This window comes from Molossus molossus, unplaced genomic scaffold, assembly GCF_014108415.1.
Source record: "Molossus molossus isolate mMolMol1 unplaced genomic scaffold, mMolMol1.p scaffold_m16_p_11, whole genome shotgun sequence".
NCBI classification, from domain to species: Eukaryota; Metazoa; Chordata; class Mammalia; order Chiroptera; family Molossidae; genus Molossus; species Molossus molossus.
In genome coordinates this window covers 103,945,345-103,960,249 of record NW_023425346.1, presented here as the reverse complement: position 1 = coordinate 103,960,249, position 14,905 = coordinate 103,945,345, and the positions used below count along the sequence as shown (strand labels likewise).

General features: G+C 57.3%; 1 protein-coding gene across 8 annotated transcripts in view; it reads right to left on the bottom strand.

Moving 5' to 3' along the window:
• The window catches only part of AGAP1 (ArfGAP with GTPase domain, ankyrin repeat and PH domain 1), a 479,358-nt gene that overhangs the window by 303,951 nt on the left and 160,502 nt on the right, over positions 1 to 14,905 (bottom strand). For 5 of the 8 annotated variants that reach the window (XM_036254522.1, XM_036254517.1, XM_036254518.1 and 2 more), the window contains exon 3: positions 11,265 to 11,352. In XM_036254522.1, the coding sequence (XP_036110415.1) occupies positions 11,265 to 11,352 (88 nt within the window). Of the gene's footprint in view, positions 1 to 10,587; positions 10,600 to 11,264; positions 11,353 to 14,905 lie in introns of all 8 variants that reach the window. The other 3 variants (XR_004958681.1, XM_036254521.1, XM_036254516.1) reach the window with 1 other exon arrangement.

Below are 14,905 nucleotides of genomic sequence, written 5' to 3'. Positions count from 1 at the left end.
TCTGATGGCGACGGAGGGAGAGAAACCTTGCTAGTAGCCAGCCACTAAGATCTGTCTGTGGCCCCGTGTGAGTGACCCCGAGCAGGGCGGATGTCTCAGCAGAGGTCTGGGCAGGTGCCCGAGAAGCAGTAAGGACATCATGCAAAAAGCTACAGCAGGGGACAGGGGGAAGGGGGGAGGCAGGAAGGGAGCAAGCAAAACACAGCCAATGGAGAAGCCAACCAAACCCGAAAAGCAGAAGGAAATCCTTACCAGTGCTTCCCCCCTGAACCCAACTTCCGGACAGGCGTTCAGAAAGACAACTCGGGGATGAGGATTTGAAACAAGGGGCGATGGAAGGGAAACATCTAGAACTGAGGGCGAAACTGGGGGTCCTTAGGACTTTGATTCAATTTGGCTTTGAATCCTAGCTCTAGAAATCATGTCTCTCTCTTCCCCCTGGAGACCTAGCCCGCATAACCAGCAGCCCGGACCTGACTACTGGTCCCAGGTCAGGACCTCCGCAGGCCAAGGATCACGTCTGGACCTCGGTGCCGTTTCAGCGCCTGCGCCCTCAGGTGGACGAGACCCTGGCTACTTTCCCACGAAACCAGACAGAGGAGCCCGGGGTCAGACCTCAGAGCTGCCCTCCAACCTGAGGAAGGATCCACCACCCACCTGGCCTCCGGCAGGCAGCTCCCTGCTCCACCCCGAACCCCTAACTCCGGTGTCTGTGATCCTGCCCTGGACACGCGGTGCCCTGCTCGCCACGGGGGCTCGGCCTTCAGAGCACCAGCGTCCCGGCTCCTGGGTGGCCCCAGGCCCGAGAACGCGGCCGGCGTCTCTCCGCTGCCCGGGTCCAGTGCTCGGCCCGCAGCGCCGGGGGCGGCCCTCTCTGTCTATAACCAGCACCAAAACCACTTTGCACGAAATGAACAAAATGTGGGAAAGGCATAGGACAGTGCTAAAAACTGAGTTCCCATCACTCCGTGGTGGCCAGAAATAAACACGATGAGACTAGACGGGCAGAAATAAAGGATCTGGGGAGAAGTTAATGGACAGGAAGACAGACAAGGGCCTAACCAAAGGACAAACAGTATTTCTGACAACAAATCCCCAGCAAAAAAACTAAAAGACTATTCAGAGAGAAAACACAAAGGAATCTCCCTGAAATGCAGAAAGATCTGAATCCCCCGACCAAAACCATGTTCCAGGCAAAAGCCACAGAGACCCAACATGGTTTTAAAGACGAGGAGGCCGAGGCCCTGGTGACAGAGCCTGGACGTCAGCCTAGCGCAGGTGGGGTTCTCACCCAGCGGCGGGCTTTCAAGGTCCCGTCCGAGAGGTTTTGAAAATAGCTACGTTTTTTTTTGTTTGTTTTTTTTTTCAATCCTCACCCGAGGACATTTTTCCATTTTTTGTTCAGGTAGAGTGGGAGGGAGAGAGAGGAACAGAGAGAGAGAAACATCGATGTGAAGGGACACATCGAGTGGTTGCCACCCGCACAACCGACCAGGGCCGGGGACAAACTGCAACCGAGGTACGTGCCCTTAGCGGGAACCGAACCCGGGTCTCTCAGGACCGCAGGCCGACGCTCTAACCGCTGAGCCAAACCGGCCAGGGCTGAAAATAGCTACGTTTTTGAAACTGTATCGCAGTGAGGCCAACGTGCACTGGCAAGTATGTTACACACTAACAGAGAGACCCAGCACCTGGCACATATGTTATACACTAACAGAGAGACCCAGCACCTGGCACGTATGTTACACACTAACAGAGAGACCCGGCACCTGGCATGTATGTTATACACTAACAGAGAGACCCAGCACCTGGCATGTATGTTACACACTAACAGAGAGACCCGGCACCTGGCATGTATGTTATACACTAACAGAGAGACCCAGCACCTGGCATGTATGTTACACACTAACAGAGAGACCCGGCACCTGGCATGTATGTTACACACTAACAGAGAGACCCGGCACCTGGCATGTATGTTATACACTAACAGAGAGACCCAGCACCTGGCATGTATGTTATACACTAACAGAGAGACCCAGCACCTGGCACATATGTTACACAGTAACAGAGAGACCCGGCACCCAGCATGTATGTTACACACTAACCGAGAGACCTGGCACCCAGCATGTATGTTACACACTAACCGAGAGACCCAGCACGTGACATGTGGCTGTGTTGGGTACAGGCTTGTGGAAACCAGGAGCCACCTTCTGGAACCTGGGAGACCTGCAGCTTCACACTGGCATCTAGAAACCTCAAGACTGGCACAGACCAGCAGCACCCTGCCGGGTCCCACCATCTCAGGAGTGAAAAGCAGGCGCATGATGCTACCTGCCTGTGACACGTCAGGCCAGCAGTGACGCACACACCTTGGGGACATGTCATGGTGCATTTACTGCTCGCCAGGACTCAGGGGGGCTCCTGTCAGGAATCATCCCAGGGGAGGGACGGTTCTGTTATTGATCCAGCTGGAATTTTCAAAGTCCCGCTCTTCCCACTGACCTCATGCCGCCGGGTCTCTGTGACGGAGCCCTGGGAACCGAGAAGGGGCGGATGGACGTATGTCTAAAGGACGCACGTATGCATGGCGCAGGTTTCCTGACATCCAGCCAGCAAAGGCGAAATTGACAGGACGAAGGGAGGATAAAAACTGGAACTGGAGGCTGCAAGGCGGGCTGTTGTGTTCGCTGTTGTCCCTGATCAGCAGCGAGGCAGAGACCTGTACTGCATTGGGGGGGAGGGGGGGGGGCTGCCTCTCAGGCCACATCTCACCCTGCGAGGCCCAGGAGGCTCCTGCATTTGGAACACCTCAGAACAAGCTTAGCCAGGCTCACGCCCAAGTCCAAGTCTGTGCCAGGGCACGAGGCCCGGGACAGCCCAGACACACCCTGAGCCAGTGTTTCTAGAACGAATATGCAGCCGCCACTCAGGACGGGGCTGCAGAGGGACCCCTAGCACCCTGGGAGTTAGTGTCCACGTGCAGGCTGACTGGGGACCCCTCCCGTCTATCCTCCTGTGACCCTCTCCGAAGCCAGAGCTGGGCGCCGACCTGCCAGGAGCCCTGGGGTCCAGCCAATGTGACCCCTTCAGAACCCTTCCTCACAAAGACGTCTCTGTCCGCCCTGGGCTGCCACGGACGACGTGCTCGCCGGCCAGCCGGGTCCACTGGGGTCACGCTCTCACACCGCGCCTGGGTTCCCCACTCTGACCAGCTCCTTCACCCCTCTCCAGTCAACCTGAATCCAACCCCCTTGGTGTGCAGAGGGGAGGTCACGCTGTGACACGCTTTCTGTCCCCCACACACGCTCGTCACGCTTTCAACGTACTCGGCCCACTGGAGCGGCCCTCGAAGAGCAAGGCGGGTTTGCCTTCTGCTTGTGGCGGTATTTTCAGAAACAAGCACAATGTGCCCGGCTGGTGTGGCTCAGTGGACTGAGCGTCGTTCCGTGGACTGAGAGGTCCCGGTTCGATTCTGGTCTGGGCACAAGCCGGGTTTTGGGCTTGACCCCCAGTGGGCGGCGTGCAGGAGGCAGCCGGCCGATCGGTGTGTCTCTCTCACACTGATGTTTCTCTCTCTCTCCCTGTAAAAAATAATAATAATAATAATATATTTAAAAAAAACTAAAAATAAGCACAATAATAAGTGGGGCTCGGAAAAGGGGGTGCATGCTGGCCATACCTGCATGAACAAAACACAGCAAGTCCCAGGTGCAGGACAGGGGTCCCCACCCACCTCACTCAGCGAGCTACCCGAGCCCAGACCCTGCCTCGGGACCCCTCCCCACACGGGTCCTCCAGGAAGTCACCGAGCAGGGACGAAAGACTACACGGTGCACTGAACCTGGTTTCCATGGCTGGCCTGGGCCAATCAGCAAAGAATTCATCAAGTCAACGCATTTGCACCATATGGAACTGTCATCTTCTGTGGATAATCAGCAGCTGTATTCACAGTATATGTCTGTGCATACCCCCCCCCCACAGACCCCTCACCCACAACCCCCCCCCTCCCCCCGTCTAGATCCTCAGACCTCGCGCCTGGTGCCGGCCGAGGCCTCCGCTCTCAGGCTGGTGGGACCTCAGCAGGCAGGGAAGTGAAGGGGGCAGATCCGAGGGCACCTCCTTGCATCAGACACCCCCCAATGCTCTTCTCTCTGGGACTTGGCCGTGTTGCTGCGGGTGTTTTCACTTTTACCTCCCTTCTCTCCACCACCCGGCCCCTGGAGTTCGCCACGACCCCAAAAGGAAGTCCACAGGTTTCTAAGGTCAGCAAGCTCGACCTCGCAGGAGCCATGCCCTCCAGACACCTGGCGATTCTGCCTCTGACCTTCCCGACCCAGAGCGCTCTCCACCGGAGGAATCCCAGGCCTCCTCTGGAATGTGCCTCTCTCCACCCACTGCCCTGCAGCTTAGAGAACTACCCAATCCCGTCACCTCCCCTCCCAACCCCCCCGCACAGCCTCCTCCTCCAGGAGACCCGCCCCCACCCCCACCCCGGTATTCCCTTCTGTCTGCACTGCCGTCCACAGCGAGCCTCTCCACCCGCACGGTCGCACTGCGTTAGTTAGTCAGCAGTGTCTGACTGCACCCCTGTCATGGGACCAGAGACAGGCTGAGGGGAAGGAGAGGCCTGGGCTTGATCACGGGGAACAGCTGGGGTATGATCAGAGGAGAGGAGTCGGAGGATCGACGTCACACCTGTGGACAGCTGAGGAGGCTGAGCAGGGAGGCGCCGGAAGGGGGGCAGGGACCCACGTTAACAGGTGTGAGTAACAGTCTCCTACACATGTGTACCCTCTTCTGCAGGCCCGGCACCCCTGGGAAGCGGAGAGGAATTGCTGAACTTCAGGAGCACAGGTAACCTGCCCAAGGGCACAAGAACAGTGAGCTGTGGACAGTCTGGGAACCCCGAGTTCCCATGTCCCTGAGTGAGCCTGGGCCTGGCATGGTGCCTCCGAGCTTCCAGAAGGTGGTCCCTGGGGACCTTCAAGAATCCAGGCAGGTTGCGGTCCAGGCAGCGGTGTGGGGAGGCGGCCCTTCCGCCCTGAGCTCCTGTAGCCTGTGACTCACTTGCACCTCTGGGGAAGATGCTCCGGCCCCCGTGAAACCTTGCCTCGACCTGCCATCGCCCGGCTCCGTTCCTGGCCATTCAGCCCTCCACACCGTCCTTCCTCCACTAAAGATGCTATGCACCCAGGTCTTTCTCCCGAAATTTGGACCAGCTCGTTCCTTCCCATGACACCGAACTCCGCACACCTGATAGGGCCACGGAACAGAACTCGAGGCTCCTCTCGGGGGTCCGAGAGCTGGTGCACACCCCGGTGCCCGGCCACCGCCCAGGCGCACAGCGAGGCGCCCGGGACCTGACTCCCGTCCTGACTCCCGTGAGCGGTCTGCCTCAGCATCTCAGCCACTTTCTTCCCCTGCGTGATGACCAGTCTCCGTATCTAACATCTTCTCCTAAAACCTTCCCCAGGCAGCAGGCATTCGGGTTCCCCCGCCGCCTCCCTTATCTGTTTCCAGTCATTTGGCAGCAAGACCTCCCCACCCACCTTCCACCTTCCACCTTCCACCTGGGGAGGACACGGCTCTCCTCCCTCCGCTCCAACTGAGTCCACCTGGAAGATGCGGCTCTGCCTCTTCGCCTGCGCTCCCGGACCGTCTCAGCCTCTTGTGTTTGTCAAACTCCCAGCTCTCAGTCAGTGTTTCCCGCTGGGAGGGGGCAGGGATGGAGAGGCTCACGTCCCCTGCGATGAAGGCGTCGCCCTCCCAGAGGGCAGGGGTGCCCCTGCGGCCTTAGGGCTGGCGTGGCCCCATCACCGGGATCTGGGCCGGGAACCGGCTGGCCTCGGCCTGGACCGACGCAGACCCGCCACACCGGGGAGATGGCGGCTGGCGGACGCGAGCTGGTCAAGAATCTGCGAGCGGCTGAAGACATCACTGCAGGAAGGGACCGTCCGCGGATTCCGCGCACGAGGACCGGGAATGGCAGGGCAGCTGCTCCTGGGTCACTCCGGGGACGGCCCCTCTCTGCAAAGCTGCTTCTGCGGCTGCAGCAGGCAACGGCATGGCTGGCCCTGGGCCCGTGGCCAGCGTCCCCACTCCCACGCCGGGAGGGGCTGCTTCCAGAGCGGAGCGGAGGGAAGCTCTCACAGGTCCCACGCACCCTGCCCCTCCACCCCTGCGCCGCCTGCGGTCCCTTGAAAAAGAATCTAGGGGCAGTGCGTTTTACAACCACAGGAAGGAAGGGCTGTGGACATTCTTCGGTTTGTCACCACCAACCTTAAAACCTTCCACTCAACCCACCAGTTTAGTCCCGACTCAGAGAGCGCGGGGGGCCCCCCCCTGCCCCGCCGACAGGAAGGCGCCCGCTGGGGGTCAGCTTTCTGGGCTCCAGGTCCTTGCACAGAAGCTGCTCTGTCCTGCTGAGCACGGCCACGGCGAGGGGAGAGGAACATCGGGGGGGACAGGGACACTGTACCCCGGCCTGCAAGGGGGAAGTGTCTCAGGGAAGGTGTTGGTTTCAAATTCCCACACAATACTGAGCGGCCTGGTTTCCTTCCCTGCTTGGAAGGGAGAGTTAAACGCTGAGTGGCGGTCACCTGGGCCCTGTGACAGGACGCACAGTGAATATAAAACACATACACGCGTGAGGGAGAAACTCAAATCGCATGGCGAACGCCACTCACAATCTAATTAGCGGCCACTAATAGGGCACTAACGGCCGAGGAATCGTTTCCCTCTGACCCTCCGCACTGAGAGTGAACGCGGACGTGGAATTCCCATCAGCGGTGTGAAGGTCACTCGTGACCAGGGGCGCCCTTGTGAGTCCAGCACCGCCAGCAGCGGGCAGAGCCAGGACGGTCTGGGCCGCTCACCACGCCTCTTGTCACCAAGAAGCAACGGGTGACTTCACAGCGGTGCCAGCAGCTTCTGTCCAGACATTGTATGTGTGTAATATACACGCCACTGTGGGTTCAAGTCCAGCCCCAGAAAGTTACATTCAAGTGCAAACCCCCAATACCCGATGTGACCTTATCTGGAAACAGGGTCTTTGCAGATGTGGCCGAGTTAAGGTGAAGTCACAGTAGAGAAGGGTGGGCCCTAAATCAGGTGAGGTGTGCTCAGAAGAGGGAGATTTGGACACAGACAAGGCCATGTGGGGACTAAGGCAGAGACTGGGGTGATGAGCGCACAAGCCAAGGACACCAACACCCGCGGGCAACCCACAGAAGTGAAGAGAGCAGCAGGGGACAGGTCCCCCCTCAGAGGCCCAGAAGGAGCCCACCCTGTCGACACCTTGACCTCAGACTTCTGGCCTCCAGAGCTGGGAGCATGAGCTTCTGTTGTTTGTGGCCATTCGTTACGGCAGCCAGGACTCCACACACCTGTCTCACACACACACACACACACACTCACACACGCACTCACACTCTCGCTCACATTCACACACATTCACACTCACTCACACACCCTCACACCCACACTCACACACATTCACACTCTCACACACACACACTCACTCTCACACACATCCACATACATTCACACACACTCTCACACACACACTCACACACATCCACACATGCATTCACACACTCACACATACTCACTTTCACACACCCTCACACGCACAAATTAAAAGTATACCAGTCTGTACAAAAATTTTAAGTCTGGATTATGTTCAAGGAATCGCAACCTCCCTGCAGAGTGACCTACCTCTGCATTCTTACTGCACTAGTTAAAGACATACACAGCCCTGGCCAGTTTGGCTCAGCGGTTAGAGCGTCGGCCCGTGGACCAGAGAGTCCCGGGTTTGGTTCCTGCTAAGGGCACGTACCTTGGTTGCAGTTTGTCCTCGGCCCCAGTTGGGGTCGTGTGGGTGGCAGCCACTCAATGTGTCCCTCTCACATCGATGTTTCGCTCTCTCTCTTCCCCCCCTCTTTCCCGTCCACTCTATCTGAAGATAAATGCAAAAATGTCCTCTGGGGAGGATTAAAAAAATAAAATAAATAAATAAATGAAAACACACATAGTATTTAAATGTCGTCATTGACAATGTATCTTTAAAATGATCTAAATTGTGTGAATCAGCTCTCTTTGTACAGGAGTAAAATATCAACCAAAACCCCACCATGAAAACACAACAAGTATTACCCCCCGAGATCCAGCTAAAAGCGGCCTGGGAAAGCTGTGCTCTGGTGAAGGTCAGAGGTCACCAGAGTTCTCTACGGAGCCAAGGCCGTTGCCACCGTCCCCCTCCGGATATCTAAAGATCCACGTTTGGGTCAGAGGGAAGCCAGGGGGTATTTACACATCAATTCAAGCAAAAGATGCGCCGTGTGCAGTCGTGAAGCTCGGGGAGCCCCCGTGAGCCCCGAGGACGAGCAGGTCACACGGCCCCGCTTTCATTTCAAGTGCTGCCCACGCGTGGCAGGAGGCAGGTGACCTCCCGCAGTTACAAGAGGAAGGAGCATACATGAAAGGTAGTAATAACACCCAGAAATGGAAAAGGTCTCCCAGCTCACTCCCAGCCCAATGCGACCGGCCCGGCACCCACACCCCCACCAGCAGCCGTGGTCTAGCCTGACCCTTGGTCTCACAGAGGTCGCAGCTGGGGTGGGCTATGGCCGGCTTCTACCTCCTGCGTGCCCGGGGGCGCCCACGGCTGCCATGCCCGCCACAAAGCTGGGCGGAGACACAGTCCATTCCAAGTGCGGAACATTCCGTAGGCCAGCGTGTCAGGGACGCGCGCCCGGGCGCCCGGGCACTGACCAACATGCACGCATCTGACGAGAAAGGCATCCGCGCTGCCGTCACAGGCTCGCTGAGCGAGCGAGAAGGTTCTTACAGACACAACCCTCGTTCCTGCCTGCTGCCATCTGGAGACCCGCCCAGGGCACGTGGACAGGATGTGGGAATCAGTGTCCCAGGTCCCTTAAGAGGGCCAAAGACATGGCACCTGCCTGGTTCCCGGCAGGCACAGGCAGCCAGCCCCTGGGAAACAGGGACTCGAGGGGGCCAAGGGGCTTCCAGGCACAAGGCAGCACCACTGGGTGCCCCAAACTCCCACACCCCCAACCCCCTTGACCTGGAGCCAGTCAGTGAGAGGACAGGTGGCCAGGTGACCGCGGACCATCCCTCCCCTGACCCAGGGGGCCCCCGGCACGGGGCCCACAGAGGGTGAGATGTTTCACGTGTGCAGACCCAGGCTTTGCCACCCTTTAAAACTCATGCATTTAAAAAACTCGATGCAACGCCACGAGATTCAGGAGTAAAAGGTGTCACTTGAAAAACCAAAGAATCTGGGCTATTAGAGAGGCTACAGTTTGGGTACAAATTTTACTCCTGATGAATGAACATTCAAGAGAAATGCCTTCATGCCAAGTAAAATGCAAGGCCCATTCCCGGCCGGTGTGGCTCAGTGGTTGAGCGTCGACCCTGCACCAAGAGGTCGCCGGTTCAATTCCTGGTCAGGGCACATGCCCGGATTGTGGGCCCGATCCCCAGTGGGGGCATGTAGGAGGCAGCCAGTCAATGTTCTCTCTCATCGATGTTTCCATCTCTTTCTCCCTCTCCCTTCCCCTCTCTCTAAACTCAATAAACTCAAAATATTAAAAAATAAAATAAAATACAAGGCCTGTTGCAAAGACGCCCCAGTCAGGCCCAAACCCAACAAAACCAGCTGTGATTGCACAAAGGGACAGGGCACAGCCACAACAAAGACAGAACGGGGAGGGAGAGGCGTCCCTGAACGAGCCGGCCAGAGACTCCCGTACCAGCCACGCCAGACGCAGAAACCAGGGGGGGGCGAAGCCAGAGCGTCCCCGGGGCGGGACTGGAACCGGGGTGTCTGGGGGGTGTGGGGGGTGCAGGCAGCCGCTCTTCACTGAAGAGGTGATCATTTCACCTGCAACCAGGTCACCCAGACCTCAGCAGCTGTGACATCCACCTGTACAGCAGCCGCACGAGATGAGCAGAAAACCTTACTCTAGGAAAATCAAAGCCGCGCTCAGACTCAAAGGAACAAACAGAGCTGCCGAGCCCAGGCACAGACCCCAGACGGAAGTTGGACAGCCTGCCCATGCCCCCGCCTCCTCCCCTCTACACCGTGCGCCCTCTATCTCCTGCACCCACTTTCCACGTGTTCACGCCTCAATTCCCCCCTTCAGGCCTTCGCACTGGGCGCTGCTCTCCCTAAACCGCCCCCTCCGTCTGCTTCATGCAAAGAGCCGGCCTCGGCCTGACACGACCGCCGCGAGGCTTTTGCGTGTCTGCGAAATTCTGCAAAGTCCCGGCAGAGCCCCGCGCAGGGACGGCCACAGAGTCCGTCCCTCCGCACCTGTCCGAATGGTTCCACGGCACCCAGGACAGGAGTTAAACACTAAACAGGTGTTACAGGGGACACGGGAAGCTAGACTACTGCTAAAAACACATCTAAGGGACGCAACAGGGTGAAATGTTCAACTCAAAAAAAGGCGAAATGAAAGGCGACAGGATGGAGCACAGGACGAGGGGACACTACAGCACAGAGCTGCCTCTCCTCGCTCCGAACAAGACAAGCGCTACCATGAAAAAGTGCATAGTTACCTGCATCCATATCTGCAAAGAATGGAACAGCCGGTGAGAAAAAGAAGGAACCAGAAATTCAGTGTCTCAGAGTTGGATTTTACAAGGTAACACGGAGAGAAAATATAACTTAGAAAAACTACCTGTGAACTCTACGGGGGGCTGCGTGGCTTCCTGGCGCAAGTTTACTCACAGCAGGAAATAAACTACGGATTCGTTAACTGAGGAAGGAAAAGCCTAGTGGCAAACGGAGTATCTTATTCTCATGCAAAATGATCATTCGCTGTTCATCGTACACTATAAAGGGGGGACATACTCCAACACGTGGCTCGGGCCATCTGAACGGCTCGTATCTACGAGGAAGTCACGGGACATGCAAAGTATAAACTCAGGTCGGAGAAACGGCCGAGCGATATTCAGGGGCGTGAACTGGACTGACATTTGAAAGGACAGGACTATTAGGGAAGAAATAAATTCGAGAGTGTTTCATGGTTCTACTCTCGCTCCAACGCCACAGGGAATAGAGTCGGTCAGCTACAAATACGACAGAAGAAACAATGTCTCTAAGGCTTTCCGCTGCCGGGAGTTCTGTTACTTTCTTGACATGTGATACATCAAAGGAACGATTTAGGATACGCTACAGAACATCTTTAAACCTAAGCTCTGCTCAGCGGGGGCCTGCCGGCCAAGCTGCATACCTTCGGGAGACTCCTCCTGGACGTAGGTGCCGGTCAGGTAGCGGTGCACCAGAGCCGACTTGCCGCTGGCCAGATTGCCCACGATTCCCTGAAACAGAGCAACGGACGGTCGTTAGGGCAGGACGCCAGTCTGTCAGGCAATCTGTGAACGGAGGGTGTGAAAATGTGCAGTAAGTCTGCACGCAGTCACAACCACACACTGGCTAGAAGGTCAAACCTGGGCTGAGAGTGCCTCCTGCTGGAGAAGGGACTGTGGCCCCCTCACAACCACATCCCTCCGCACCTGCCTCATCAGCCCTGAGTGTCACTACCCCACTCCATGTGCCGAGGCCCTCTCCGGGGCACACGTGCAGGGGTCCACCGGGAGAGGGCGGGTGGGCCAGGATGTCTGTCCTGGGAGCCCTCCATGCCCTGAGCAAGGCGCACTGGGTGAATGGGCCACGGTGGCAGTACAGACTATGGGGACAAGGAGACGTTCTGGTGTGCTCCATCACGAAGACAGTGCACAGCCGATTTGGGGGAGGAGTTTGGGGCTGGTCAGACTAGGTGAGAAGAGCCATGTGGGTTAACAACAATGTGGGGAGAGGCTGGGGGGAGGGGTGAAGCTTGTACCAGGCAGAGGACAAGAGCAAACCAGCTTCTCTAGAGCACAGGCTACATGCTACAGGACAGAAAGGGACCGAGCAGGGGCCTGTGGTGAAGGCGGCAACCTGCTCCTACTAGATCCCAAGTGACCACCCAGCCCGGCTGCTGTGCTTCAGTGGTGGGGTGTCGAACCATGCACCAAGAGGTCACCAGTTCGATTCCTGGTCAGGGCACATGCCCAGGTTGTGGGCCTGATCCCCAGTGGGGGGCGTGCAGGAGGCGGCCAGTGGATGTTTTCTCTCATCGATGTTTCTCTCTCCTTCTCCCTTCCTCTCTCTCTAAAATCAATAAAGAAAAATTATTATTTTTTTTAAAGTGACCACCAGGTGGCTCAGTTGGTTGGAGCATCATCCAGTACATGAAAAGACTGTGGGCTCAATTCCCAGTCAGGGTGCACACCTGGGTTGAGGGTTCAATCCTCAGTTGGGGTGCATACGGGAGGCAACAGTCAATGTTTCTCTCTCTCTCTCTCTCTCTCTAAAAGTCAATACACTATCCTCGGTGAGAGTTTAAAAAAAAATTTTTTTTTAAGTGAGCATCAAGAGTCAGGGTGAGGCGTGGGCAGTACTCTAGCAAGAAGGGCAGGCTGCAATGAAGGCTGGACACCAGCCACCTGGCGGGCCATGAGCAACGCGGGCTCACTGTGCCTTCTGCAGGAAAAGCTCCCGTACCACGGCCGAGACCCCTGGGCTGGAGGTGCAGGCCCCTCAGGGAGCCCTCCCTCCACCTGTGCTGGGGTCTCACCCCTCCCCCACCCTCGCCCACTAGAACTGCTCTTCCTGCATTTACACGGGGTCAGATCAATTCTTCAAGGAAAACACAATAAGAGACCTGGACAGCCCTGGCCGACTTGGCTCAGCGGTTAGAGCGTCGACCTGCGGTCCTGAGAGACCCGGGTTCGGTTCCCGCGAAGGGCACGTACTTCAGTTGCAGTTTGTCCCCGGCCCTGGTCGGTCGTGTGGGTGGCAACCACTCGATGTGTCCCTTTCACATTGAAGTTTCTCTCTCTCTCTGTTCCTCTCTCTCCCTCCCACTCTACCTGAACAAGAAAATAGGAAAATGTCCTTGGGTGAGGATAAAAAAAAAAAGAGAGAGAGACCTGGACAGAGGTCTCTCCTCTGAAGTCTGCCCCACCCTTTGCCACCTGTGCGAGGCCTCGAGGCGACACCTGGCTCTACTGCAGTGTCCTTACAAGGGGTCACCAATGACTTCCATTTGCAGAGCCCTCCGTCTTTCTCTGGTTCCTGCCCCAGCCCCCTCACCAGAACTGTATACATTTTCTTCATTTAAACTTCCCACCCCAAATTCCCTTCTCAGCCCACATGGCCCCCTTCCCTGGATCTCACAGCTTCTCCCAGACTCTCCTTCCAGGTCCTCGATGCTAACAACCCCAATGTGCCTGGCGACATCCAAGGGACTCCCCATAAATGACTGATTCCAGAATCTCATTCTCCCGCCCGACCCCCCAGCTCCAGGTCACCCTGCACAGCGACCCCGGCGCCACCAGCCCAGCCTGCCCGAACCCAGGTGCGCCCCCCCGTCCGCTCAGCGGCCTCCGTGCCCACACCGCACCCAGCCTCTCGGAGCAGAGCCTGGCCGGGGCCCATCCCGCCCGGCCCGAGGTCGGGGAGGCCTGGCCCTTGGGGCAGCTCGTCTCGGGGGCAGCCTGTGTGGTGTGGACGCAGCCTCTGGTTCATCTGCACGCTGTGAGCGCCCCTCTTTACCCGAGGTGCCAGAGGGGTTCTCCAAAACCACCGCAGCACCAATGTTACTCCCTCATTTCACCAGCGGCGACCGACCATTCCCACTGCCCGAAAGCCCACGCATGCCAGGAACTACCGCGCGTGCCACCGCCCGCCCCCCCCAGTGCTCGCACACGACCTGTCTGCAGACACACAGGCCGGCAGCAGCTCTGAGGCCCTCCCACGCTGGTCCTCTTCCCCGTCCTCTCTTCACCGGAGCGCAGTTTGGGGGGGTCTTCCTGCTTCTCCCGTGCGTGCTGACTGCTGGGGACACTCGTGGCTAGGTCTCCCGCTATGGTGAGGTCCCCGAAGACTGACAACTGTGTCTCTGGATACTGGCAAGGACGCCAACTCGGAATCCCTACACTTCCCAGTTTCTGGCCCCAACATAGTGGTAACTGTGGGATGGAGGAGGGATGAAGAGAGGGATGGAGGGAGAGGAATGAAAAGATGGAGGGAGGCAGGGAGAAGTGGGTGAGGGAATGAATGGATAGAGGGAAGGATGAACAGAAGAAGAAATGGACAGATGAATGGAGAGATGGATGGATAGTTGGGCAAAGGGAGAAATGGGTGCAGGGGTGGGTGGATGGATGGATGGATGGATAGAGGAAGGATGAACAGAAGAAGAAATGGACAGATGAACAGAGGGATGGGGGGAGAAATGGGTGCAGGGGTGGGTGGATAGATGGATGGATGGATGGATGGATAGAGGAAGGATGAACAGAAGGAGAAATGGACAGATGAATAGAGAGATGGAGGAAGGGAGGGAGAAATGGGTGGATGAACGGACAGATGGAAGGAAAAAAGACTAGCTAGTTAGATAAGTGAACGATGAAGCGAATTCTAGAGGAACAAACACAGGAGAGAACACGCTTGGTGTGAAACTGAAAATCACGTTGAAATCGGACCTTTCTGCACCCTAGAACCCATCCTGCCCTCACCAGTCCAGCCCTTCGGTCTTTCGGCTTCCCTGGCTCCCAAACCGCATCCCAACAGGCCTTGCTGCCCCAGCCACCGAGACTTCCCACGCAGGCTGCCTGAAGCGCTGCTCCTACTCATCAGCCAGCCAGCAGCTCAGGTGCCACCTCCTCTGGGAAGCCCTCCTCATGCCTCGGCCTCAACTGAGCACGGCTCCTCAGTGCCCTCCTCACAATGCCGTCTTGGGACTTTCCCTGTTTTACCAACATCAGGACGTGGGTCTGACTCTCCAAGGCTGACCATCCCTAAGGGCAGGGACCATGTCCCGTTTGTCCC